This window comes from Pristis pectinata, chromosome 11, assembly GCF_009764475.1.
Source record: "Pristis pectinata isolate sPriPec2 chromosome 11, sPriPec2.1.pri, whole genome shotgun sequence".
Taxonomy (NCBI): Eukaryota; Metazoa; Chordata; class Chondrichthyes; order Rhinopristiformes; family Pristidae; genus Pristis; species Pristis pectinata.
The window spans coordinates 43,892,255-43,916,084 of NC_067415.1; the positions used below are offsets into that span (position 1 = coordinate 43,892,255).

Here is a 23,830-nt window from a genome sequence, read left to right on the forward strand (position 1 = left end):
ATTTCAAGCATAAGTTGACAGAGATTGGCAATAACTCAAGTACAGAATTGAATATTTTCAATACACCACTGCCGAAGACATTTGGCTCAATGGACAAACTTTATATGGAAATGTCAAATGGAAGCAGACATTTTAAAAATGAAAAATCCAAGGAAAATAATATCTTGGAGGAAATATTTCCAACTTCAAAACAAAATGAAAGAAAACAAAAATTTTTGTCCTTGATACTGACTTTAAATATACAGCACCTTCCATTTTTACAAATGCCAACAAGTCAGAAAATATATTCAATGATAACCATACATCCACAGTACTGCAATGAATGGCATCAAAAACACACGCATAACTTACAGGAAGGAACAATTACAGTGAGAGCGCGAAAATAGTTCTGCCATTTGGAGGCACGAGTATTTTTTGAAATTACTTTTCTAGGAACTCATTTGTATGTAGGGGATATCCATAAGTCGGGCATTCAAAACCCACGGAGGGCTTTTATGACTCTTTAAAAAAAATTGTGTTCACGTGACCTGAAAAATCAGTTTTCATTATTTCAGTTGCTGCAATTCCAAATAGAAAGCAACATTAATGATGAATCGTGTAAACATGCTACTACAACATAGAATAAAAATTTGACTATAAATTTAATCTCTGAAATCTATCATTTTAGGATCAATTACCATCTCCTGGTCAAATTCAAAGCAAATGTGTCAACTTTTGGTTTCCCTTATCAAAGTACTGTATTTGCAAATCTCTCTAGTTTTGCGATTACAATGATGTTCAAATGGGGTTAGATGAGAGCTGAGACCAAATTTGAAGACATAACCAAATCAGAATATATAAAAAGAAATGAAGGGGACATTGATGGAGTGATACAAGTGGCAGATGAACAAAACTTTCAAACTGGAGAAAAATTAGCATTTACTTCAGCCAGCATGCTCAAAAGGAACATTTTTGTTGCAAGGGATACGAAAAAGGCTTTTCAGCATAAGCAAATATACTCAAAAAAGCAAAGAAATTTATATAGTGGAAATCTGAAATAAAAACAGAAAACCTTGGAAATTTTCAGCACATGGGAAAAGGAACAAAGCTACCCTACTTTAGAAGATCAGTGACCAGAAATGTTTTTCTCTTCACAGATGTTGCCTGACCAACTCAGTATTTCCAATGTTTTCCTGTTCTGAAATGGGCAAATACATTCAATCTCCAGAAGGTTAAATGAATCCAAGAGTCTGTAATGATTTTCCAGAATAATGATGATTACATTTCAAAATAGCAGCAACCACTAATAATTTACAATAGTGAATCTTTTCTCACCTGCATCTTCAGTCAATTCCTGGGATGAAGGGGTTACCTTATGAGCAAAATGGTACTATACTAATTGGAGGTCAAAAGAGATAGTTTTATTGAAAGATAATATTTTCAGCAGGGGTACTAAAAAGAAGTTTACTCTTGTTGGGAAAACTGCAGCTCATGGGTATAAGTTCAAAACAGAGGATGACAAAATTAAGCTGTTGATGAGGAAGGATTTCTTTTCACAGAAGGTTGGGAATCTTTGGCATTCTTTACTCAAGAGAACTATGGACACAGAATCACAGAGTACATTCAAAGCCGAGATAGACAGATTGTTGGCCTGTAATGGATACGGCAAAGTGGCAGGAAAGTGGAGCTCAGACCAGATCAGAATAGTCATGATCTTACAAGCTGGCTCAAGGAGCGATATAGTCTCTCTCCCAATTCTTATGCTCTTATGTTCCAAGCGTAAAATCTGCTAAGAACCAGTCCAAAGGGGTTGTGATGTAAAACTTATTTTAAAAATGCTTTAAATGTTCCTTTATGTAGTGTTTAACAATGGTAACTGGGAATAAAATTCATCAAGCTTGATACAGTTGAAAATGGATTTATCATTAAAAAAAATCTTAAAACAGTGTCAACTTAACACCTGATTACCCAGTTTTACGTTACTTAAAATAGCTTAACAAACATACAGATCTATGTTCTGGTTGAATCAGGGTATATCAGTTCCATCAATTGCATACCTATTAGGTCCTTGCATACAAAAGACCCAGTATAAAGTTTTGAAGCTACCTTGAAGCCCAGCAAAACAGTGCAATTAGCAGAAACTCTCAATGGTTGTCAATTCATCCAAGGATACGGTATCTTTTGTAGGCAGGACCTGCTCATAGCAGGTTGCTTTTTAAACTAGAATACAACTTGTCAAAAACCCAAACTGTGTTGAATACAAATTCTCCGCTTAAATTCTTTACTCTTTTGTGGAATGTCACAGGAATTTCCCCAAGGCCAAGGATAAACTGCACTTACTGCACTTCTCATCAATTAAACGTGAAACATCACCATGAGTTCAATGGCTAAATATAGGCAACCCCCACATTATGGTAATTCGAGTATGCTCTTACAGAAATCTCATATCACTAACCAAAAAATTTTGAGATATGGAATAAAATTTGCTCTCACGGAATTTGTGTGGAAAAACAACAAGTTTTTTTTAAAATCAACTTGTGATTCTTGTGTAGATGGTGCATCTTCACATTACAGAGAGTCGTGATACAGACCATTTTCTATGAACGCAAACAGCCCCCTCCCCCCCAAAACATGAGGGTCATTAGAACACTTCAGACGTTAGCAAGTGCATCCAATTCATTGAAAGATGCCTACCTGAGAAAGATCTGGTATGTCACCCCTGTCAATTCCAACTTGCTGTGTTTAACAAAGAATACACATAGTTAACAACAAATAATTTGCATATTTAAAAAATCTCTTAATATCTTAGGATATAATTTACCACGTAGAAAACCTTACTTCAGCAACTTTAAGGAATTCTGAGATCCTTGTCATTCTAGTAAGGAACTTCTTGTATATATCAAGAGCCTCCTTGCACTGGTTTTTCTTCATATCGAAGTATTTCTCTAGCAAATATTAAACATTTTGACAATTAAATGCATGTTCAACAGTTGGCTTTTGTAACTCCCTGCCATCCCATCATTCCAGACTCTGATCACAGGCCTGACAAGTACACATGCTAGGTATTGCTGTTTAACCTACTAAGTTATTAGATAGACAGACCTTCCACTGAGAAATCTTTAATCACAAATAAAAAGGGAACAACCAATTTTTTTTTGGACAACACAATCCTACATCCTATCAGCTGCAACCCAAGCACTGCAGATTCTCACTCATCTTTAACCATATTACAAATTTCTTCATTTTATAACCATAAGGACTGCACCACGAATTAGAGAAAAGGTAGGGCCAAAATAATTGTAAAGTGGCACTTATAAACAAGTTATATTGTCCCAAAGCAAGCAATAGAACAATTTTTTTTCCCAAACTGCAACTGTTATTACTTGGCATTAATACAAGAAAATTGTAATCACAAGACCAAACCTCGAATGAATTCGTCATCTAAATTCAAAGGCAAGATTTCCCACTATTATGATTTATTCCCAAATTGAAACTAAGGCCTAGATCCTACCAGATATTTCTGGCAGTTCCACATTGAACTGCTAGCATTCTTCACCTCCAAATGCTGGCAAGTTTCAGGACTCTTATGCAAAAGCAGAAATCCCAAGCTTACAGGCAAAGCTCCACCACTCATTTCTCACCAACATGCCACCACTGGAGTCCAATGACCGAGCAGAATGATGCTGAAAATTCTGCAAGGTTGAGGGCAGCACTTTGCTAGCTGTCAAAGACTTCCTGAGTTTCATGAGAAGGCTTTATTCTCGCTCACCCATGTCAATATGTTGTCTGAGGCCCAGTCATGAGCTGGCCACTGCACTTACTCTAACTGTTACACCACATTCTGTATTGTTATTGCTTTTCCCTTGTGCTACGAAAATGTACTTGTGTTTTCAAATGATCCATATGGATGGCATGCAATACTAAGTTGTTACACTGTATCTTGATACATATGACAATAAAATGAAACAATTCCACCATGAGATTGGTCAAACAAAACTGGCCTTCTAGATTTGGCAAAGTCTGAGGAAAAGCATTGATGACAAATTGGGATGTGGGAGAAAACCCAAGTGGTCAAGGGAGAATGGACAAACTCAATGGAACCTGGGTGTCTGACACTGCAAGGCAGTGGCTCCAATTGCTGCACCACTGTGCTATCCTGTGGTTTCATGCAAAAGTGCAGCAAGGACAGTTGGTATTGGAGGGGAATGACAAACAGACCAGTTTCACAGAGGAAAATATCCCCCTTAGAAATCCAAGGGAGGGGAACAGTGTTGCATTGGTGATATTGGAATTTAAAGAGGACGATCGATTGAATGCAAAGGCTGGTGGAGTGAAAGGCGAATCAAGAGAAACCCTGTTTTTGTTCTTGCTGGAATGAGAGATAGCAGAGGTGCAGAAAATGGAACAGATGCTAATTGATTGCTTTGGCAACTGTAGTGAAAGGAGAACAATGGTTAACAAAAAAAAAGACAAACATCAGAAGCACTGGTTTGGAAGGTGGAACTAATCAGAACAAAATGTGACACAAGCACAGAAACTGGAAGAATGGAGTCCTTACTGGGAAGGGGAAGTGGGGGAGCAAGAGTAATCAAAGTAGTATGGGAATCCATGAACTTGTGCTGGATGCAGGTCCCTCACCTATAAACCTTAATTGGAGATGGAAACATCAAGAAAGCAAACATAGAAATGGAGCATGTGAAAAATGAGGTCAATGTAGAAATGGGTAACGAAAGCATGGAAACTTGATGTTGCTTCCTGTTGGATCAAAATCAAGTCATTGATAAACCACAAAAATGATGAGCGAGAGGGCCTGAGTGATACTAAAGCAAGGAATTTTCCCACATATTTTCTACAGAGGCAGATACAGCTTGAGACCACAGCTTGATCTGGAGGAAATGGAGTTGGAAGTAGCTTAGTGTAATGACAAAAAGTCATTGATCTGGACCATTACTACTGTTTCTGTTTCAACAGATTCTGCCCAACCTGCTGAGTATTTCTACCATTTTATGTTTTTATTTCAGATTTCCAGCATTTGCAGTATTTTGCTTTGGGAGCTAGCAATAAAACTAAATGTTATGGATATCTTTATATCAATATCCATGAAAATCTAACAGATTTTTTTAAAAAATTGCCAAGCACCATCACAAGGTAATTTATCAGCAACTTTGTGCTTCTGAATTTATATAGTCATTGAACAGAACCTACAGACTCTCCCAAAAACTCCACCCAAGAAAAATTCAATACCTCTTATATAGATTTTGGCAAATAAGCTGTAATTGTGTGGTTAAAATGTGATTTACTACATTTTACAAACACATTGATCTTTATTCAATATCTGCAAAAAGAACAATACAATCACAATTTGAATTTTCACTCTATGAGCTGTGTGGCCATCTACAAATTAAACATGCCTGCATATCATGTACACTGACCAGGGAACTCTACACTTAGGGACAAAAGAGCACGAATCAAAGCTTGAAGCAAACTTTTGTTTGTCTCTTGTAGAATTTTCTTGCAAATGGAACAGCCTGTGATATTTCTGTAATGTGTTGGTTAAGACTCATCATTATGGAAACAAAATTCTAATTTTATCTTTGTCTCTTATCTTAACTTTAAAAGCAGTTTTAAAAATAAACTGGTATGAATTTCAAATATTGGAAATAATTCAGTACACAAATACTCAGTTTGTACTAGACAAGCAAATGATTGGAAATTCACATCTGAAATTCAATGCTGATGAGGTCTTTTTGAGAAAAGAATGTGCTGAATCACAGAAATGCATAGCTGAAACAAAGCTTTTCCCAAAAACAAACAATTGCTGCAAACATTAAAAAAATAACAGAATTGCCAGCTTTCTTTTTCTGGCCAATTCGTTCCCCCCACCCCATTCCTCTCCTGACAATATTGTGTTTTGCTATCTAACTTCTTTTCCAGCATGATGACCCCCAAATGGCTTTCCCCGAAAGCCTGCACAGCAATTGTCACAAAGGCGATTTAATCTCAGAGACTACTGATGGAATCATTGACCAATCCAAACCAAGTCAAGTAGCATCAACTGTTCATTTCCCTCCATAAATGCTGCCTAACCCATTGAGTTCCTCCAGCATCTCAGGTGTCAAACCTTTTCCTTGCCTGATAAGCACACTTCACCCCTGAAATAGTCATCAGAAATAAAGGGATGCCAATGCTGATTTGTACAAGAGTGGGCCAGTTCCTAGCAAAGAATGATGGAAGCAGTATTGTGGGACAGGTGTATCATTAAAATTCCATTGAAGTATTAGATGAATGATTGTAAACTTACACCCCAAGTAGGTTAAGTAATATCAGCAGAAAAACAACTACAAGGTTCAAGATCTAATACAAGTTTGAGGATGCAGAAAATCTCTGTAATAACTCAGTTATTGTGCAAGTTTTTTTTCTGTCAGTCTACAAACTCATTGTTTCTACTGTGCAGTGCTTGGACTAAGTAAATCAAATCTTATAGTATTCCTCATTTATAATTAAAGACCAAAAAGTTTTTTTTTTAAACCAAGTTGACACAACATTTTAATGAAGCTGTGGCAACGCTGAACAGTAGTTAGCATGGTTTAAAATCCAATAATGCTAACTAATCTGATCATGACAACATTGGGCAGCTACTCACTAATTTTTACATTACAATAGCCAAAACAGAATGAATTAAAATTATATAATGTAATGCAATTTACATATGAACAGATCAACTTTAAAAAAAAATTGTCTTACAGCCCCATCTCCAGCGGGAATCATATGCTCTTCCATAATAATACCATTCATTTCTGGTTGTTGTTAATTACGCAAAGAATTTACATTAAGGTTTACAAAAATAAATTAGAACAATAGTTTCACATGCACAGAACTGACTATTTTTCCATAGGGTAATAGATATTCCTGTGGGGGGGGGAAAATGTTTTTAAATTCAGAAGTTCAGTGGAGAGAAAACAATAATCTGGTTGGATAAACCCATTATCCTAAATTTTAGTCATTTCATAATCCATCAGTTTCCATCCAAATTGATAGTAGATTAAAATGTGCAGCAACCAAGAAATAGTTACATTACAGTATTTTCCCTTGATACAAATTTCAAACTATAGCAATACATACCTATCTGGTGATCTGATGCCAGTCATCTAGTGGCTCACTAATCAACAACTCAAATACATTTAATGCTTTTCAGCAAAGTTCAAGTTTCATTCACCATGTCTGCCTTATCCTGTCAAGTTAGCCAACCTCTTCTAGGGAGTGCCACAGGTACTATAGTTGGTGCTTCTGATTTAAGGAACAAATCATGCAAGCTTTCTGGTCCTAAACGTTAAGTACCTTCTACTGTAAATGCCTGAGTAACAAATGAGCAAAGAATCAGTTTCAGCTGTGACAAATAATCCTGCATAACTTTGTAACATAGCAAGTAGCCACTGCACCCATCCCAAATACCTGCTCTCAAAAGAACCAGACCTCCTTCCTCATTGCATTTAAAATTTCTCATCCTCAAAAATAAAATTTCATTTGTTAGTATCACAGCAGATCCTAGCCCCCAACATTAGTCATCCTTTTCAAACAAGCACACTTTTAGTTATTTGTCCATGTTTTTCTTAAACAACACTCAATATCACTAGACTCAATGTCAATGCTCACATTAATAACCACAAGGCTGATCTACCAAAAGTTACCATGGTATCTAGAAATGGAGAGAAAAAAAATGAGAGAAAAAAGGAAAACAGTATGGTACTGAGACATCAAATCTGTTTGTAGAATTTTTTAAAACTTAAAAAAAGCACTTAATACCATTATGTGAAAATTCCATTGGGAACAAAAATATTACCACATTCCTTTACGTATTCAAATGATGGTTAATAGATTACACTGTCAAATCTTTACTGAATCCATCCTTTTAAGCAAAGATTACCAAATCTGTAGATACCATCTTTTATAAATAGTGCTGTTGTTGCATTTTACTAGCACCATTGTCAAATTAAGGTGTTCTAGCATTTTTACCTTTCCTGCAATTCCCTGATTTGTCTTGTCAGCTCAGCTGCTATACATATTGCATGCTCCTTTAACTATGTACTCAAATCATTATATTTTTATCTATTTCAAGTGATACATGACACATGCATGGCAAAATACACCAGATAGGCACATGATGCTTCACACAATGAGAAGCAAAAGAGAGCTAATTACTTTTCTTGGAAATTTAGCTCATCACTTGTTAGATTCAGCTTCTTCTGATTACACTGTCAAATCTTTACTGAATTCATCCTTTTAAGCAATGATCACCAAATCTGTAGATACCATCTTTTATAATAGTGATGTTGCATTGTACATTTTATTAGCACCATTGTCTGCGATTTGAGCACATAATTGAGCCAAGATGCAAGTGTGCCAGTAACCCTGGATCTCAAATGATCACAACACTAATTAACTTTATTTCAAGACAAAGTCTCAGGCTGTGAAGGGGGAAAAATAATTTCACATTGGTACAGTACATCCAGCAGACTAATGGATAGTAATTTAAAAAATCATATTCTATTTGTTAAAAGTCATTTCTATAAAGTGCATTTATGAATAAAGTACCATCACAAGGCAGGTCTTTGGCTATTCCCCTCAAACCTATTATGATTTTGCCTTTACTGAAATTCTCAATAAATTTCATTAAAAATGCATTTAATAACCAAATGGCATTCTTGTGAAAAGAAAGTACACAAATCTTAAAATAATGGGTTAGAAATTAGAAACTGTATATTTCTAGAACATCTAGCATACACTGTAGAATAATAAATTTTCCAGTGAACCAGGAGAGTTGAAACAAGACATGGGAACTGGGGCCCTGGCAAGTGGGAAGGGAGCACAGGGAATATTTTCTGGTGAGCCAGACGATGACTATGAACCATCAGGATTTCTGAATAATCGGACAATGGTGAATGATAGAAAAATAGGGGGCTATGTGGGAGGGAAGGGTTAGATAGATCTTAGAGCAGGATAAAATGTCGGCACAACATTGTGGGCCGAAAGGCCTGTACTGTGCTGTAGTGTTCTAATGTTCACCACAGTTTTACTATATTAATTCTTGGAACAATCGGCAATGGTGGAAAGGCCACCACTTATTGCCCATCCCTCACTGCCCTCGAGAAGGTGACGGCAAGATCTTCTGAATGTATTCCCACAATTCTAGCGTAGGGAGTTCCAGGATTCATACACAACAACATAGCTGACATCATTAAACAAGATGCATTTGCACCTCTGAAACAAAAATAACCTACCCAAGAGGTTAATGATCCCTTCGTTGTATGCTGCAAAAAGTCTAATGGCATCTTTGAAGAGTAGCATGAAAGCTGCATTGATTACACCATTTGTGAGCTCATTGGCACTGACCTGTGACAAAGAAAACCAAAAAAAAGGTTAAACTGTAACCCTTTCAGACTTAAGATATTCATCTGGCTGTTACTCCAATTCTGAAGTGAATGTGGATATGACTCATGAGAAAGTTTTTTTTTGGTAACAATGCATTTTAGATGACGGCAGTGGAATGAGGCTAATAAATAATCCTCTTTAAGCTTTGGCAAGTGGAGAACAACACAAAAACTTACAAAAATAATTTATCCAAATCACACATGCATCATGAAGAATAGTTTGCACATGAAAATTATGAATTCTCTCAGTAACGCAAAAGTTATCGTGTATGACTTCAAAACTGCAATCACAAATCTTCCCCATTTTATTCTCAAAGCTATTCTTATATTCGCAACAAGTCAACTGATCAGTTCAAAACTATCATTTTCAGCAGGTATAAACTGATGTTTCATTGAAAACTGTTCCTGATGTGTATAACAAGTGTGATCCATACACTGAGCTCCCACAAATTCCTCAAAATGCTTCCTGAAAAATATTTGTATCTTCTTTTATCCTCACTAAACTTAACATTAAAAGCCAAGGGTTTTATGTTCCATGTACCTTATAATCCAATCTCATCATTAATTGGTCTCAATGAAAGTATTACTTTACCAGACCATATATGCACATAAAGATAGAGGGGAAAGAAAGAGGAACACCAAAGACTGAGACATCAAGGACAATGCAAAAGTAAAAGCAAAAGAGTGCATCATTGGGTGATAAACTATGGGGAACAAGCAGGTCAGTTGCCATCAACATATTTTATTGTGAAAGGTCTTGAGTGAAAGACAGAAATATAGAACAAAAAAAGGAAGAGGCACATTGATGTTTTAAAATGCAATTTTCAATCAGCTGCTTAAATTAAACAAAAAAATCACAAATAAGCTATATTGACAAATAACTAAAAAAAAATTCTTTTGTGTTTTCTAAAATTGAAGCAAACATTCTGAAACCGATTTTATGTTCTTACACGATATATGGCTCAATGGAGTTGATATTTCTTGTAGCCGACCATCTGAACAATTAAGTGTTGATACAATCTATATTGGAACACACGGTGTTATATTGCCAACATCCATAGTCTTGCATCCCATTGCAATAAAGTTTCTCCTGTTAAATGTCCTAAGTCTCTTAAAACAATCTTGCTTCCACATTGTTTAACCACTACAAGAACCTACAGATTAAATCCTATCATAAATCTAAACCTCTATGACAACAGCCCAAATTTTTCAGATTTTTCTTCAAATTGCCTCATACCAGGCATTATCCTAGTGTACGAGTGCTACCCCTTCTTTATTACTTCAATATATTTCCTAGAGTCATGCAAAACTGTACTCCCTATTAAGGTTCAATTCAAATCTTCCATTACACCTGAAAATTTGCATTTATTCATGAGCACAATCAATAACAGTTTCTTTTTCCCTCCAGTAGCTATATTCATTTCAACTGCTACTCTGCTGAGCTTGAATACACATTTTCCCTCTGCTCTTCCACAGAACCCAGCCTTCGCAAAACAACTACTAAACATTTCTTTTCTTAAGTGTACCAACTTACATTAACACAGAATTGTGCCATTTCACTACCCAAATTACTGTTTCATTTTGTACCTACTTTCAGTCCATAGAATTACTTACCATGTTTTTTCAGTTTTAGCACAATCTACAATGTTGTAGGCCCTGCCTTCCAGTCTACATCTGCTTACACTGCATAGTAGCAAAGCACAGCAGGTTACAAACATAATAAGTCATTTAAGCAGCACCCAACTTTATAAAGCAGGATAGCCCACAAGATATGAATTCATGGTACCATTTTCTCTCAGGAGACGTATACTGGTGTAATAGGAAATTTACCAGATGTCTGGGAAATAGCAATGTCCTGAAAAGTTAAATGAGAGAAAGATAGAAACAGGAACTAAAGCTGATGGGGCTCAAGGTCGATAACAGTTGCAAACTTAAACATTTTGTCAAGGTCATGGCCCAGTAAAAAATCTTCTGACCCATCCAGCCAGAAAAGTTCACCCCAATGCTGACTCTTCCACACTCTTTGAAAGACATTTTCAATATCTCTGTGTGCTTGCCAGCAGTGGACTCATTCATTGTACATGGGTGTTATTTACAAATGGTTTTAAGTATAAAATTCACATGCATTCAAGTTAACTCTGAAGGCCAGAAATACTGCATCCAAATGCACATTAATAAAAAGACACAACTCACATTGAAGTCCAGTAGTGCATCCATCTGATTCTGTATAAGGGGCATAGTCTTCAGCAATTTCTCTGTGCTCATTGTTCTCATCACACCATCAGCCCTGATAAAAATAAACTGTATTAAATGTACAATGTTTATGGTAAACAAATTTGAAGTAACTTATGGACAGGAAGGTTGATATACAACTAAACACATGACTCTATAGTTTTAGCAAAACTACTAACATAACAGTAAAAAAAAATGTTTATATTAACTGCAGATTGGAAATTTGTTGCCAAAACAACCTAGAGAGCACCTCTACATACCAAAGGCAGCGGCAAAATTTCTCTCAGGGGGTCAAGAATCTTTGGAATTTGCTTCCGTTGCCCTTTGAGGTAGAAGAGTCTTCAACTACTTTTTAAGGCCAAAGTGGATGGATTTTTGTTAAGCAAAAGATGCAAATGGTAATTAGGGATATGCAAGAAGGCAGAGAGGAGGTTAAAATCAAATCACCCATTTATCATATTGAATGGCAGAGCAGGCTTGAGGGGAAACTGGTCTTCAACACTTATTTGTGCATTTGTATGGCAAAGGTGTACAGTGAAATATTTCGAGATGAATGCAATGGTGTCCTCAATCTAGCAGGAAAATGTTAAAGTTTAATCAGTGTGATGCCTTTGCTCTCTCTTGGATACAATTAGGAACATTTGGGGAGTTTAGTATCTTAGGCCTAGGTCAATTAAGAACCCATGTAGGACAAACTCAATGCAAATATAGGCTTATATGCATATTATTCAAAGAAAAAAGTGATTAATGAATCTATATGTGATATCATCTGACCAATAGTGGCATTAATTGTGTATAATTCTGGACAGCCCATCATTGGAAAGTGTTGAATTCATGGAAAAAGTGAACATTATTGCTAGAACAGGAATAATAACACTGCAAAATACTTAAAACTTAGTATTCTTAGCACAATATAAAAGTGAATTAAGGGAATGTAACTTGACTGTTCAAGAACTGTTGAAAAAGGTTTGAACCTCTTGACAATTCCATTTTTATACTATTAGACTGCCAGTCTGACTTCCAAACTGGATAAGTAGAAACTTCTAAGTGAATACTAAGAACACTGAAGCCATAGTCTTTGGACCCAATCACAATCACATCCTCTCCCTAACTGAGAACTCCATTCCTACCTCAATTGCTTAAAACCATTTATAATCCTGGGTGTCATTTTATATCATTTCTGTGTGCCGTAACTAAGATAGCCTATTTCCATCTCGACAACATTAAATTCCATCCTTACCTCAGCTCACTGAATACCAAATCTTTAACCCATGCCTTCTTTGCCTCTGAACTTGACCATTTCTGGCAAGCCTCCCTTGTGGTCACCCTAAACTCTGTTGCAGATGACCTTCTGTACATCAAATATGTGTCACACTTTTGCTTGCTATTCTCAGGTCAACCCACAATCCAGTTTTAAAACTTGCGCCCTTGTTTTCACATCCTTCCATGATTTCAACCCTGTCATCTTCTCTAATACAAGCTCCATCAATTCTACCCTCTTACTCATACTCTAATTTAAAATAGTCACTCCAACAAGGGTAACCAGGCTTTCACTTGCCAACCCCTTAAGCTACAGCATTCCTCCACTAAACCTCTCTGCATCTCTTTCCTCGCGCAATTTGTGTCCTTTGTCCTAACATCATCATCTAATGCTCCATATCTACTTTAAAAGCAGGCTGGTTAAGCTCCTTGAGGAACTTGCCATTTAAAGGCTGCAAAACAATGGCAAGTGTAGCTGCTGTTTGATGCTGGAATACTATTTGCAGAGATTGGTGAATCTTCAGCATCAGTAATAGGATACATACATTAAACTTAATAACAGATGCATTTAAAGCAATTAATTTTAAGTACATGGAAGCAATTATGAGAGATTATAAAAGGATTACAAATGCAGAGGTCAGCAATGCATTACAAGGAAGCATTGATAATTGTCCTACATCTTCAAAAATACCACTCTTGGATACATGCAAGGTTACACAAGTCACTTTCTAGCTAAGATTTACAAATTATCAAATTCTAATTGTAAGAGGCCAGTCAGCTCAACATACCAATGCATTAAATTCCCACTTATTCCATACGTATTTTACTTGCTTGCATTCAGGCATGGTTTGACTTTGGTAGCCTCAATAACACTTTGTAATAGTGCTTTCCATTTTCTAAATAACCATTTACATGAAAACGTTCTTCAAACCAATATTAGTATCTCATTATACAATTGAAAATATTCCATTCTGTTCCACATGCCACAAAATGCTTTTAAATTCATCTGCTACAGTAAAGACAGAAATGCAAGGTCATTGGCTTTCTCTGTACCAGGGAAAGCTGAATCACTGATGCAATTATTGAAGATATCACTTCTAAAAACAAAAAGAATGCATTTCTACAGTGGTGATCTCTGCTTTCCTCATTTCCAAATCAACAGCTTTTTGTTTTAACAGAAGCCAATATTTATAAATCAAGATAAATCATTTTCTCAGTTATTGACCAAGTCTGATTTATACTCCCACCTCCCCCCGCACCACCACCAAAGGAACAGATTCTCCTACCAGCTTAATGAGAAAACACATGTAGCTGATAGCAAAAGGAGCTGCACATGGTCATTCTTTGGTATTCATTTACTTCGACTTTCTTTTTATTCATTTGTGGCATGTGGATGTTGCTTCCAGGTCAGCATGTAATACCCATCTCAAATTGTCCTTAGAAAGTAGTAAATATCAAAAGAAATAAAAGTAGCACACTAAAAATGCAATGAAAATCAATGCAAGCTGGAACCACGCGAAGAAATATAGCCAAAGTTTCTATGTGAATGCTGTTGGTTAAGCCAACCTATTCTTTAAGAAATAACAGCCAAGGGCAATTTTCTAACAGGCTGCTACAAAGCCCCAGGATGCTTTTTTTTGCCAAAAAAGAGCTCTTTCTGCAATGCAAGATGGACAAGCAGTGCTGCCCAAGGCAAAAATAGGTCAAATATAATAAAGAAACAAAAATTCCAGTTAATGTTCATTAAACAACGTCTATTTCACTTTTTGCAGCATCAAGTGCAGTTATAGAAGAAACTGACTATATTCAAAATGTTCTATTCTCTCTAGTTCCAGTAAATGAAATACGAAGTATTTGGTGGTTGCCTTTTCCTGGAAGTGGTTTGCAAATTCACAATAATCCATTGTTCAGCTTTTGTGCCCGATTTATTGAACTTCTGCTCTCAGGTTGCACAAAACTATTAAACAACTTTTTCTTCTTCTTCGGCTGTCCCTCAGTATCGGGGATGACTTGCTTCCACCCCTGTTTAATTGGTATTGGTTTATTATTGTCACTAGTACCGAGGTACCGTAAAAAAGTCTTACAAACCGATCGTACAGGTCAATTCATTACACAGTGCAGTTACATTGAGTTAGTACAGAGTGCATTGAGGTAGTACAGGTGAAAACAGTAACAGTAAAGTGTCACAGCTACAGAGAAAGTACAGTGCAATAAGGTGCAAGGTCACAACAAGGTAGATCGTGAGGTCATAGTCCATCTCATTGTATAAGGGAACCGTTCAATAGTCTTATCACAGTGGGATAGAAGCTGTCCTTAAACCTGGTGGTACGTGCCCTCAGGCTCCTGTATCTTCTGCCTGATGGAAGAGGAGAGAAGAGAGAATGACCCAGGTGGGTGGAGTTTTTGATTATGCTGGCTGCTTCACCAAGGCAGCGAGAGGTAAAGAGAGAGGAGTCCTAGGAGGAGAGGCTGGTTTCCACGATGCGCTGGGCTGTGTCCACAACTCTCTGCAGTTTCTTGCCATCCTGGGCAGAGCAGTTGCCATTCCAAGCCGTGATACATCCAGATATCGATGCACCATAGAAAGCATCCTAAGAGTTGGCGAGTGTCAAAAGGGACATACTGAATTTCTTTAGCCTCCTGAGGAAGTAGAGGTGCTGGTGAGCTTTCTTGGCTGTGACATCTACGTGATTTGACCAGGGCAAGCTACTGGTGATGTTCACTCCAAGGAACTTGAAGCTCTCAACCTCAGCACCATTAATGTAGACAGGTGCATGTACACCGCCCCCTTTCCTGAAGTCAATGACCAGCTCTTTTGTTTCGTTGACATTGAGGGAAAGGTTGTTGTCATGACACCATTCCACTAAGCTCTCTCTCTCCTTCCTGTACTCCTACTACGGCAGTATCATCTGCAAACTTGTAGATGGAGTTAGGGTAGAATCTGGCCACAAAGTCATAAGTATATAGGGAGTAGAGCAGAGGGCTGAGGACACAGCCTTGTGGGGCACCAGTGTTGAGAATAATCGTGCTGGAGGTATTGCTGGCTATCCTCACTGATTGCAGTCTGTTGGTCAAGAAGTCAAGGATCCAGTTACAGAGGGAGGTGTTGAGTCCTAGGTCTCAGAGTTTGGTGATGAGTTTGCTTGGGATTATAGTGTTGAAGGCAGAGCTGTAGTCAATAAACAACAGTCTAATGTACATGTCTTTAGGCTGTCCAGATGCTCCAGAGCTGAGTGGAGGGCCAGGGAGAAGGCATCTACTGTCGACCTGTTTCAGCGATAGGCGAATTGCAGTGGCAAATGAGGCCAACACAGAAATCACAGACAGAGGAAAGTGCTGACTCGGTAGGTGAGTGGGCAGTTTATGAGCTGGTGGGCTCCTTAAAATGCTCATGCAGAGCCCTCTTATGTTTGCCTGATGCACAGCCTCCAGGTTCTCAATACCATATGAATGCTCATTCTCCACTGAGCAGTCATGAGTCAGATTCCCAGGAGTCAGTGTGTTACAAGACTATTGAGTACATTCTTGAACCTTTCCCTCTGTCTGCCTGGTAATCTCTTCCCACAACAGAGCTTGGAATAGAGTGTCTGTCTCGGAAGTTTGGTATGATCAGGGAAGCGAATGATACGGCCTGTCCTATCCAGCCTTAATACTAGGGATTCTGACCTTGGTAAGGACACCAATGTTGATTCACTCATCCTTCCAGTGAATTGGAAGGATTTTGCAGAAACAGTATTAGTAATATTTAGGTTATGGCAGCACAGCAAGTACAGCCACTGTCTCACAGCACCAGAGACCTGGGATCAATTCCGTTATCAGGTCCTATCCATGTGGAGCTTGAATATTCTCCGTGATCATGCAAGTTTCCTCCTGGTCCTTCAGTTCTTCCCACATCCATATCAACAATTCCTCTTCCCTCCCACCCCCCCACACAGATGCTGCTCTCTCCACTGAGTTCCTCCAGCAAATTATTTGTTGCTCCAGATTCCACGATCTGTTGTCTCATGTCTCCACGAGCAATCACGTTACTAGCAAAGTGCTGTTTGACAGTGTCATTGAGGGGAATCACCCATTGCATCACTGATTTAATTAAGTTCAGGGGGTAATAGTTACCTGGATTAATTAAAAAACAGTAATTCCTTTGGCTAGCAAAAATCTATACAAAGACATGGAAACAAAGGTAGGTACAAAAGGTTGGCTCAGATCAGCTACAATTCCTTTGAATCACAGAAGTAGTTTATGTAACTAAGTGGGCTACTCCTGTTCCTGTGGGTTTGTCCTGATTTTTTGCAAACAAGAGACAATTTTCAACTGCTCGATAGATGCCAGTGTGGTAATGTTAGAAGAGCAGTGACTAGAAGTTCACTTGGTTTGGAACAAATCTTCAGCTTAATATTGTAATACTATTAAGGGCCACAGCCTTCATGATATCTAACACACCCATTTTCTAGTGGAGCATTGAAATGGATGGACTAGCTTCTGTAAGTGCAGGAATCTCAGAATGCAGCCATCCACCGGGCTCTTCTAAATGAAGATGGTTGAAAATGCCTTAGCTTTCTTTGTCACTCATGTACTGAGCTCTGCTATTGAAAAGGAGAGGGTGTTGATGAAGCTTCGTCCTCCTCCTGTTCTCTGTTAATTGTCCATCTTTATTCAAAGCTTTGACAGTCCATTGTCTGCAACATGCTTATGGTCTTTAGCAGTATACAGTCCACCAGATTTGCACCTTATATTCAAGGTATGTCTTGTCCCGCTTCTGGCAAGCTGCTTTGTAAATACTCTTCATTGTGCCAGGTTGCACCCTATGCTGGAAAACAATTCTGCTACTGGCTCACAGCACTACACTGATGCCCAGTTGATCCATTAGAATTTATTCCATTTAAAATAGTAGTATTGCACAGCAACCTCAGAAGTGCTGTGTGATGGCTACCACTACCAAAATTATCAAAGGCAGATGTATCTGCAACAGTTACAGGAATAAGACAAATTAGGCCATTTCAGAAAACAGTTACAAGTGTAATTACTGGATTCATATATGGACAATGCTGAGCAAGGATGGCAGATTTTGCTTCCTAAAATTACTGAACCAGTTGATTAAAAAAAACAATCCAGTGGGTTTTATGGTCACCAGTTGAGGAAGTAAAGACTTAAGAAATTGTGACCGTACATATAACTAATGAAAAAATACCACACACGCAAGCCCGACTCAAGACCAGGTGGTGATTACTGTGTCTGGAACTTGACTGTAAGCCAATTATACTAAACAGCGAGTGTGAGGTCAGTCCTGAACAATAAGTGTGAGGTTTGTCTTAAACAATGTGTGAATCTCAGGCTCCCCAATTGAAAAATCGGTGTCGTAGCATTGTTTAAGTGTGAGACCAGAACTGTATAAATTAATATCTGCCCCTCTGTATTGTGGAGACCTCCGATAAAGACTCTCATGCAGAGTCAGAGGAGAATTCTCCCTGGCAGCAAACTGCTAATAAATGCATTTTAACAGAATTAATCCGTGGCACTGTGTGATTTTGCAGCAGGCAGGAGTGGGAACTTAAAATTGGGATAACAATTTGGCGAGCCAGCCAGGAGTCCAAGACGAGGTCTCGGAAGCAGCATGAGCGATCGACGGGGATAACGACTACCTGAGACAGAAGGGCCCACAAGGTAAGATTCACCTTGATCCCTCTCAGGGAGTCAGACGCCTGATCGATCCCTTCGCTTATCAAATATCCTCTGACGGACTCCTCGTGAACCTGAGTGCCACAGGTAAGAGGAGGTTAGAGTCCTCCAGATATATTATCTGAGGTTGGAGTCCTCAGACTAATGACAGTAAGGGGTTTGAGTCCCCAGTTTTGGGTCAACGGTAAGGGGTTCGAGTCCCCAGTTTTGGGTTTTAAGGTTGCGAATTTTAAGGTTTTGAGTTTTAAGTTTTGAGATCGGTTCTCCAGTACTACCACCCTGCTTTAGACCTGTTCTTAAGAGGGGAAATCCCCCACGGAAAGATCAGGAACCTGAAGTGGGTGAAGGAAAGAGACCGATCTTATAGATAATCATAGCGATTTGTACCTTACAGTCGAAAAATGGGAATAACTTCCGTAAATTATCGGCATGCTTCAATAAGAAATTGGGAAATGAAATATGGCCATTAGGGGGAACTTGGGATGTGGATAAGTGTTTAAAGGCAGAAAAGGTGATTTGGGAACGCAATACAGGAGAAAAGTGGAAAATGTTGATGTCTACTTGGAGAAAAACAGCCGAAGACCTGACAATTAGATCTAAACAGAGTAGTTGGGAACATAATGCACGTAGAAGGGAGAGGGAAGGGGGAGACCAGGCAAAGAAGGAAAAACATAGGAATAAAAATAGAGAAAATAAGGATAAAGTGGAGATACCTCCCGACACGTCTGGTGTGCCCCTGTTGTTCCAAAGTCATGATATGGACGAAAATGAGGAGGATTGGATGGTCTGACCCACAGCCCCTATCTACCCCCCAATTTCACTGCCGCCCCCATATAATGTAACTAGTCCGCAAACCGTTCCACTCTCACCACCAATGACTGCTAGCCAAATCCCGTCCCAAGGACAATTCCATGGCCCTATTGTGTCCCAAACTGGAAATCAGCTTAGACGGAGAGGAAGTCCACATACGAATGGTTCCAAGGCCACAGTCAAGCGACGGAACTTTTTGGTAGGGGACAGACCTTTAGTAGATCCCCATTTTTCAGTCGGACACTGATTATGACTCCGATTCTACCACTGATAATGACAACCCTAAAGATCCCGACCCATCACTTATGTTGAATGAGGTAAAGGGAGCCAAGGCTGAAAGACAGTTCCCCAAAAGGAGTGTTCCCAATCCCGATCCAGCCCAAGCAAGCACTAATCCTACAATCCCAATATACACCCCTTGGAAGCCTCAGGAGATGTGACTAACCATGAGTCAGGCGTCCAACCGTAAAACCAACCCAGAGGATTTTACGTAACGCACTCCATTCTTGGGGATACATAATACCTCCACAGAAAGTAAAACGAACCCAGCGCCAGGTGAAATTTCTGGGCACCCTTTTAAGTGCAACTGAGCTGCAGCTCACTCCTGAACGTACTACACCCATTATTGCTACCCCACCGCCCGCTACCCCAAAGGGTATGCGCACCTTCTTAGGTTTAGTAAATTTCTGAAGACAATGGCTACCTAATGTGGCCCTCCTAACTAAGCACCTCTCACCCCTGGCTTCAAGCCAGTCCGTGGGACCTTTTGAACTTACGGAGGAACAAAAGGAGGCCTTTGATAAGCTCAAACAGGCCCTTGCCAGCGCCCCGGCCCTGGGACACCCTCTATATGATCGCCCATTTCAGCTTTTTGTGAATGTCCTGGAGGACTGTGCTACAGCCGTCCTTACTCAAACCCATGGGGATAGAAAAAGACCGGTGGCATATTACTCTACTCGGCTGGACTGGTTGCTAGGGGGCTCCCACCGTGCTCACAGATGCTTCCAGCGATCTACTCCCTGGTAAAAGCAGCCTCCAATAACCCTGCAACAGTCAGTGGTTGTTTATTCCTCCCATACCATAACGGCACTCCTGACCTCCCATCAGACGCAACACCTTACCCAGGCCCGCTTAAACAGATATGAGGTAGCACTCCTGAATAACCCACTCCTCACTTTTGCACACTGCACCACCATTAACCCTGCTACCTTTCTAGAGGCCCCACCTGAGGATCTTAAAGATCCACCACATGACTGTTTAATGCGAAACCACTTTTTGACTACACCCCGTCTGGACCTTTTGGATAAGGCCTTCCAGTCAGCAGACTTAAACCTGTATGTTGACAATAGTTCCTCCGTTTCTGAACAGGGAACCCGCCTTTGTGACTACGCCATAGTAAACGACTCCAACGTCATGGAGTCTGCGTCTTTGCAGCCCCCAGTCTCTGCCCAAAAAGCAGAACTCTTTGCCCTGACCAGAGCTTGTATTTTAGCCAAGGACAAAGTAGCTAATATCTTTACTGATTCCATAGTCGCCCGTGATTTTGGCCGACTATGGACGCCCAGGGGATTTCTGACCTCTACAGGTAGCCCCAAACAGAATGCGGCTTACGTAAAAAACCTCCTCCAAGCCATCCTCCTTCCTAATAAACTGGCCATCATTAAATGCTCAGCTCACCTCTCAGACACCTCCCTGGTAACACAGGGCATTAACAGGCCAGATGCAGAGGCTAAATTGGCAGCACACCAAGGAACTAATATCGTTTCAACTGTGGAAAAACAGGCGGTTGATTGTAAGCCAACAATAAAAAGGCAGGGCACCCCAGACATGGTCACTGTACAGCACTTACAGGGGGACACCCCGACTCAGAAAAACAAGCAGCACTTACAGGGGGACACCCCAACTCAGAAAAACAAGTATGGAAGCTGCACGGGTGTATGCACTCTGCGCCATATGGCCTCTGGACTACTCCAGTAGGTCAAGTATGTATACCTGATACCTTGTTACCAATGCATATTGACTGCCTGCATTCTGACACCCACCTTGGCAAGGAGGGAATGAGTAACATTTTACTACATACCTGGCGGCACCCCAGATTGGAGGAAGCAGCACGAGGCAAAATACGATCGTGTTTAATTTGCCAACAAGCCAATGCTGGGAAAGAGGGGAGGTGCACCCCAGGCAAAACCCCCTTGCCAGGTGGTCCTTTTGAATGTATGCAGCTTGATTTTATTGAATTACCGCGTGTACATTGCTATAAGCACTGTCTTATTATTGAAGTATTTAGTAGATGGATTGAAGCTTTTCCAACCACCAACAATAAGGCCTTAACGGTGGTCAAGTTATTGCTTACAGAGATCATACCAAGATTTGGAGTACCCCGACAGATAAGTTCAGACAATGGTCCCCACTTCATAGGGAAAATAAATAAGGAGTTGTGCAAGGCACTGCATATCGAACAACAGTTCCATTGCACCTACCACCCTCAGGCAGCAGGTATAGTAGAACGAGCCAACTAAATTAGTGTCAGAGACAGATCTAAATTGGCTGAATGTTCTCCCATTAGCTTTATACTACATGAGAATTACCTGCCACTCAGCCACCGGGATGTCGGCTGCCGAAATTATCTATGGATGCCCGGAAGAACCCCATGGGATGCTGACACCCAGCTCCCCACCCAGGTTGACCTTAACATCATGGGGGATTAACTACAAAAGGTATTTCAGACAGCTAACATCCTCTTTAAAATTTCTTCATTCACAGGTGAAGAGCGCCTTTAAACCATGGGAAGGACAGGATGCAGAGTTGCCTGACCTGGAAATGGGAGATTCAGTACTGATAAGAGATTGGGAGCGCCCTAAATTGGGACCTCAGTAGAAAGGCCCCTTCCAGATACTGCTCCAAACTCCTACAGCTGTGAAAGTACAGGGCCAAGAACGCTGGATTCATCTGAGTGACTGCAGACGATGGCCACCAGAAGGAAAATGATGGTTCTTGGATTTGGACTCCTTACCATTACCGGTACTCTTGCGTTGGCATCACAGGAAAATTTGTTTTATAAAACACATATGCAGCTACATGGAAATTGCACCGTTTGCTACTCCCTGGCAAAATCAGTGGAAGGTCTTTTTGTAGCCACACCAGGTCTCTCTTAAAATACAAATATTCAGAAACAAAGTGTATTGGGCAGAAGGGAACTTACGGGAGGGTGTTGCCAGGTAAATGTTTGTAAAGAACAATAGCAGATCCTAGTAGCACAACTAGCTACCAGTCCTTCCCCCACTGCTTTGACGGTAAAGGACGGGGTTGTGGGATAGCGATGAGAGAATGTGAATTTAGGGGAGGATGGTTTAGGTGTGAGTGTGCCACCACTGGGTGTGTTAAATTACTTGCAGGGGAGTGATGGGTTTGTGGGGAAGGGAATGGAACCCATGTGAAATTGCCTGATGTCTCTTTGGAATGGCTAACCAGGGAAAATTATCTAAAAAGTCATGGAAGGAATGTGACTGGATTCTCTTGGTATTCTCAGGTTCCCAGTCCACAGCAAATGGGTAATGTAACCTTTTACCGGGCCAAGAAAGGGTATGTGTTCCTTTTTAATGATACTTGTACTACTGCCACCCCCACTCTGCCAGCCTTGTTTGCAATAGGAACGATTGGGCCGGTCACGGTCCCCTGCCCCCAGAAGGCTCATGTCCAACGAAGACTTGTGGCGCGGTCAGTACGTGAGGAGTTCTGTGAAGAATGAAAGGATCCTGTTACGATGGGCTCCCCATTATCGTCATTAGGCTATGGGTTTCTGAGTACTCTCTCTGGGGGGCGGGGTTCGGCAGGAACTATAGCCGTTAAAAACTGGAACTACATTATTTGTGGACTGACCGTGCTGGGAAACAGTACCGTAAAAAGGGCCTGGAGGCAGTGAACCAGGAAATGGCAGAACTTCGACTTTATGCCCAACAGACCAGGTACGCTGTGGACTACCAGTTGGCTCAGCAAGGAGGAGTATGTGCCATAGTAGGGGACAAATGTATCACCAATGTTAGGGATGAGTCCTACAACATTTCCCATGCCATTCAGGACATTCAGAAACAAGTAGATAGCTTTAGGCAGGGACTTGCAGGAGGAGAGGATTGGTTGAGGTGGCTATTAGGAGGATCATTGACATCATACCTGCTGCATGGAGCAGTAGTGTTAATCGTTATTATTATTATAGTATGCTGTGTGGTGCTGACCTATTTACATAATTGTTGCAAGGTCTTTAATAATAAGCTCTCGACCCCGTTCTCGGCACCCCTCTAGGTTATCATGATATGATAAAAGGAGGGAATGAGGAAGTAAAGGATTAAGAAATTGTGATGTACATATAACTAATGAAAAAAATACCATGCACGCAAGCCCCTGACTCAAGACCAGGTGGTGATTACTGTGTCTGGAACTTGATTGTA

The 23,830-nt window shown here is 39.9% G+C and overlaps 1 protein-coding gene across 36 annotated transcripts in view; it reads right to left on the bottom strand.

The window, feature by feature from the left end:
* The window catches only part of picalma (phosphatidylinositol binding clathrin assembly protein a), a 120,558-nt gene that overhangs the window by 54,676 nt on the left and 42,052 nt on the right, over positions 1–23,830 (bottom strand). For all 36 annotated transcript variants that reach the window (XR_007957113.1, XM_052025606.1, XM_052025605.1 and 33 more), the window contains exons 5-8: positions 11,601–11,694; positions 9,258–9,369; positions 2,818–2,924; positions 2,674–2,715 (exon numbers count right to left, since the gene is read on the bottom strand). Coding sequence is in view for 35 of the 36 variants with exons in the window: in XM_052025606.1 (XP_051881566.1) it covers positions 2,674–2,715; positions 2,818–2,924; positions 9,258–9,369; positions 11,601–11,694 (355 nt within the window). In the remaining variant the exon portion in view is untranslated. The remainder of the gene's footprint in view (positions 1–2,673; positions 2,716–2,817; positions 2,925–9,257; positions 9,370–11,600; positions 11,695–23,830) is intronic.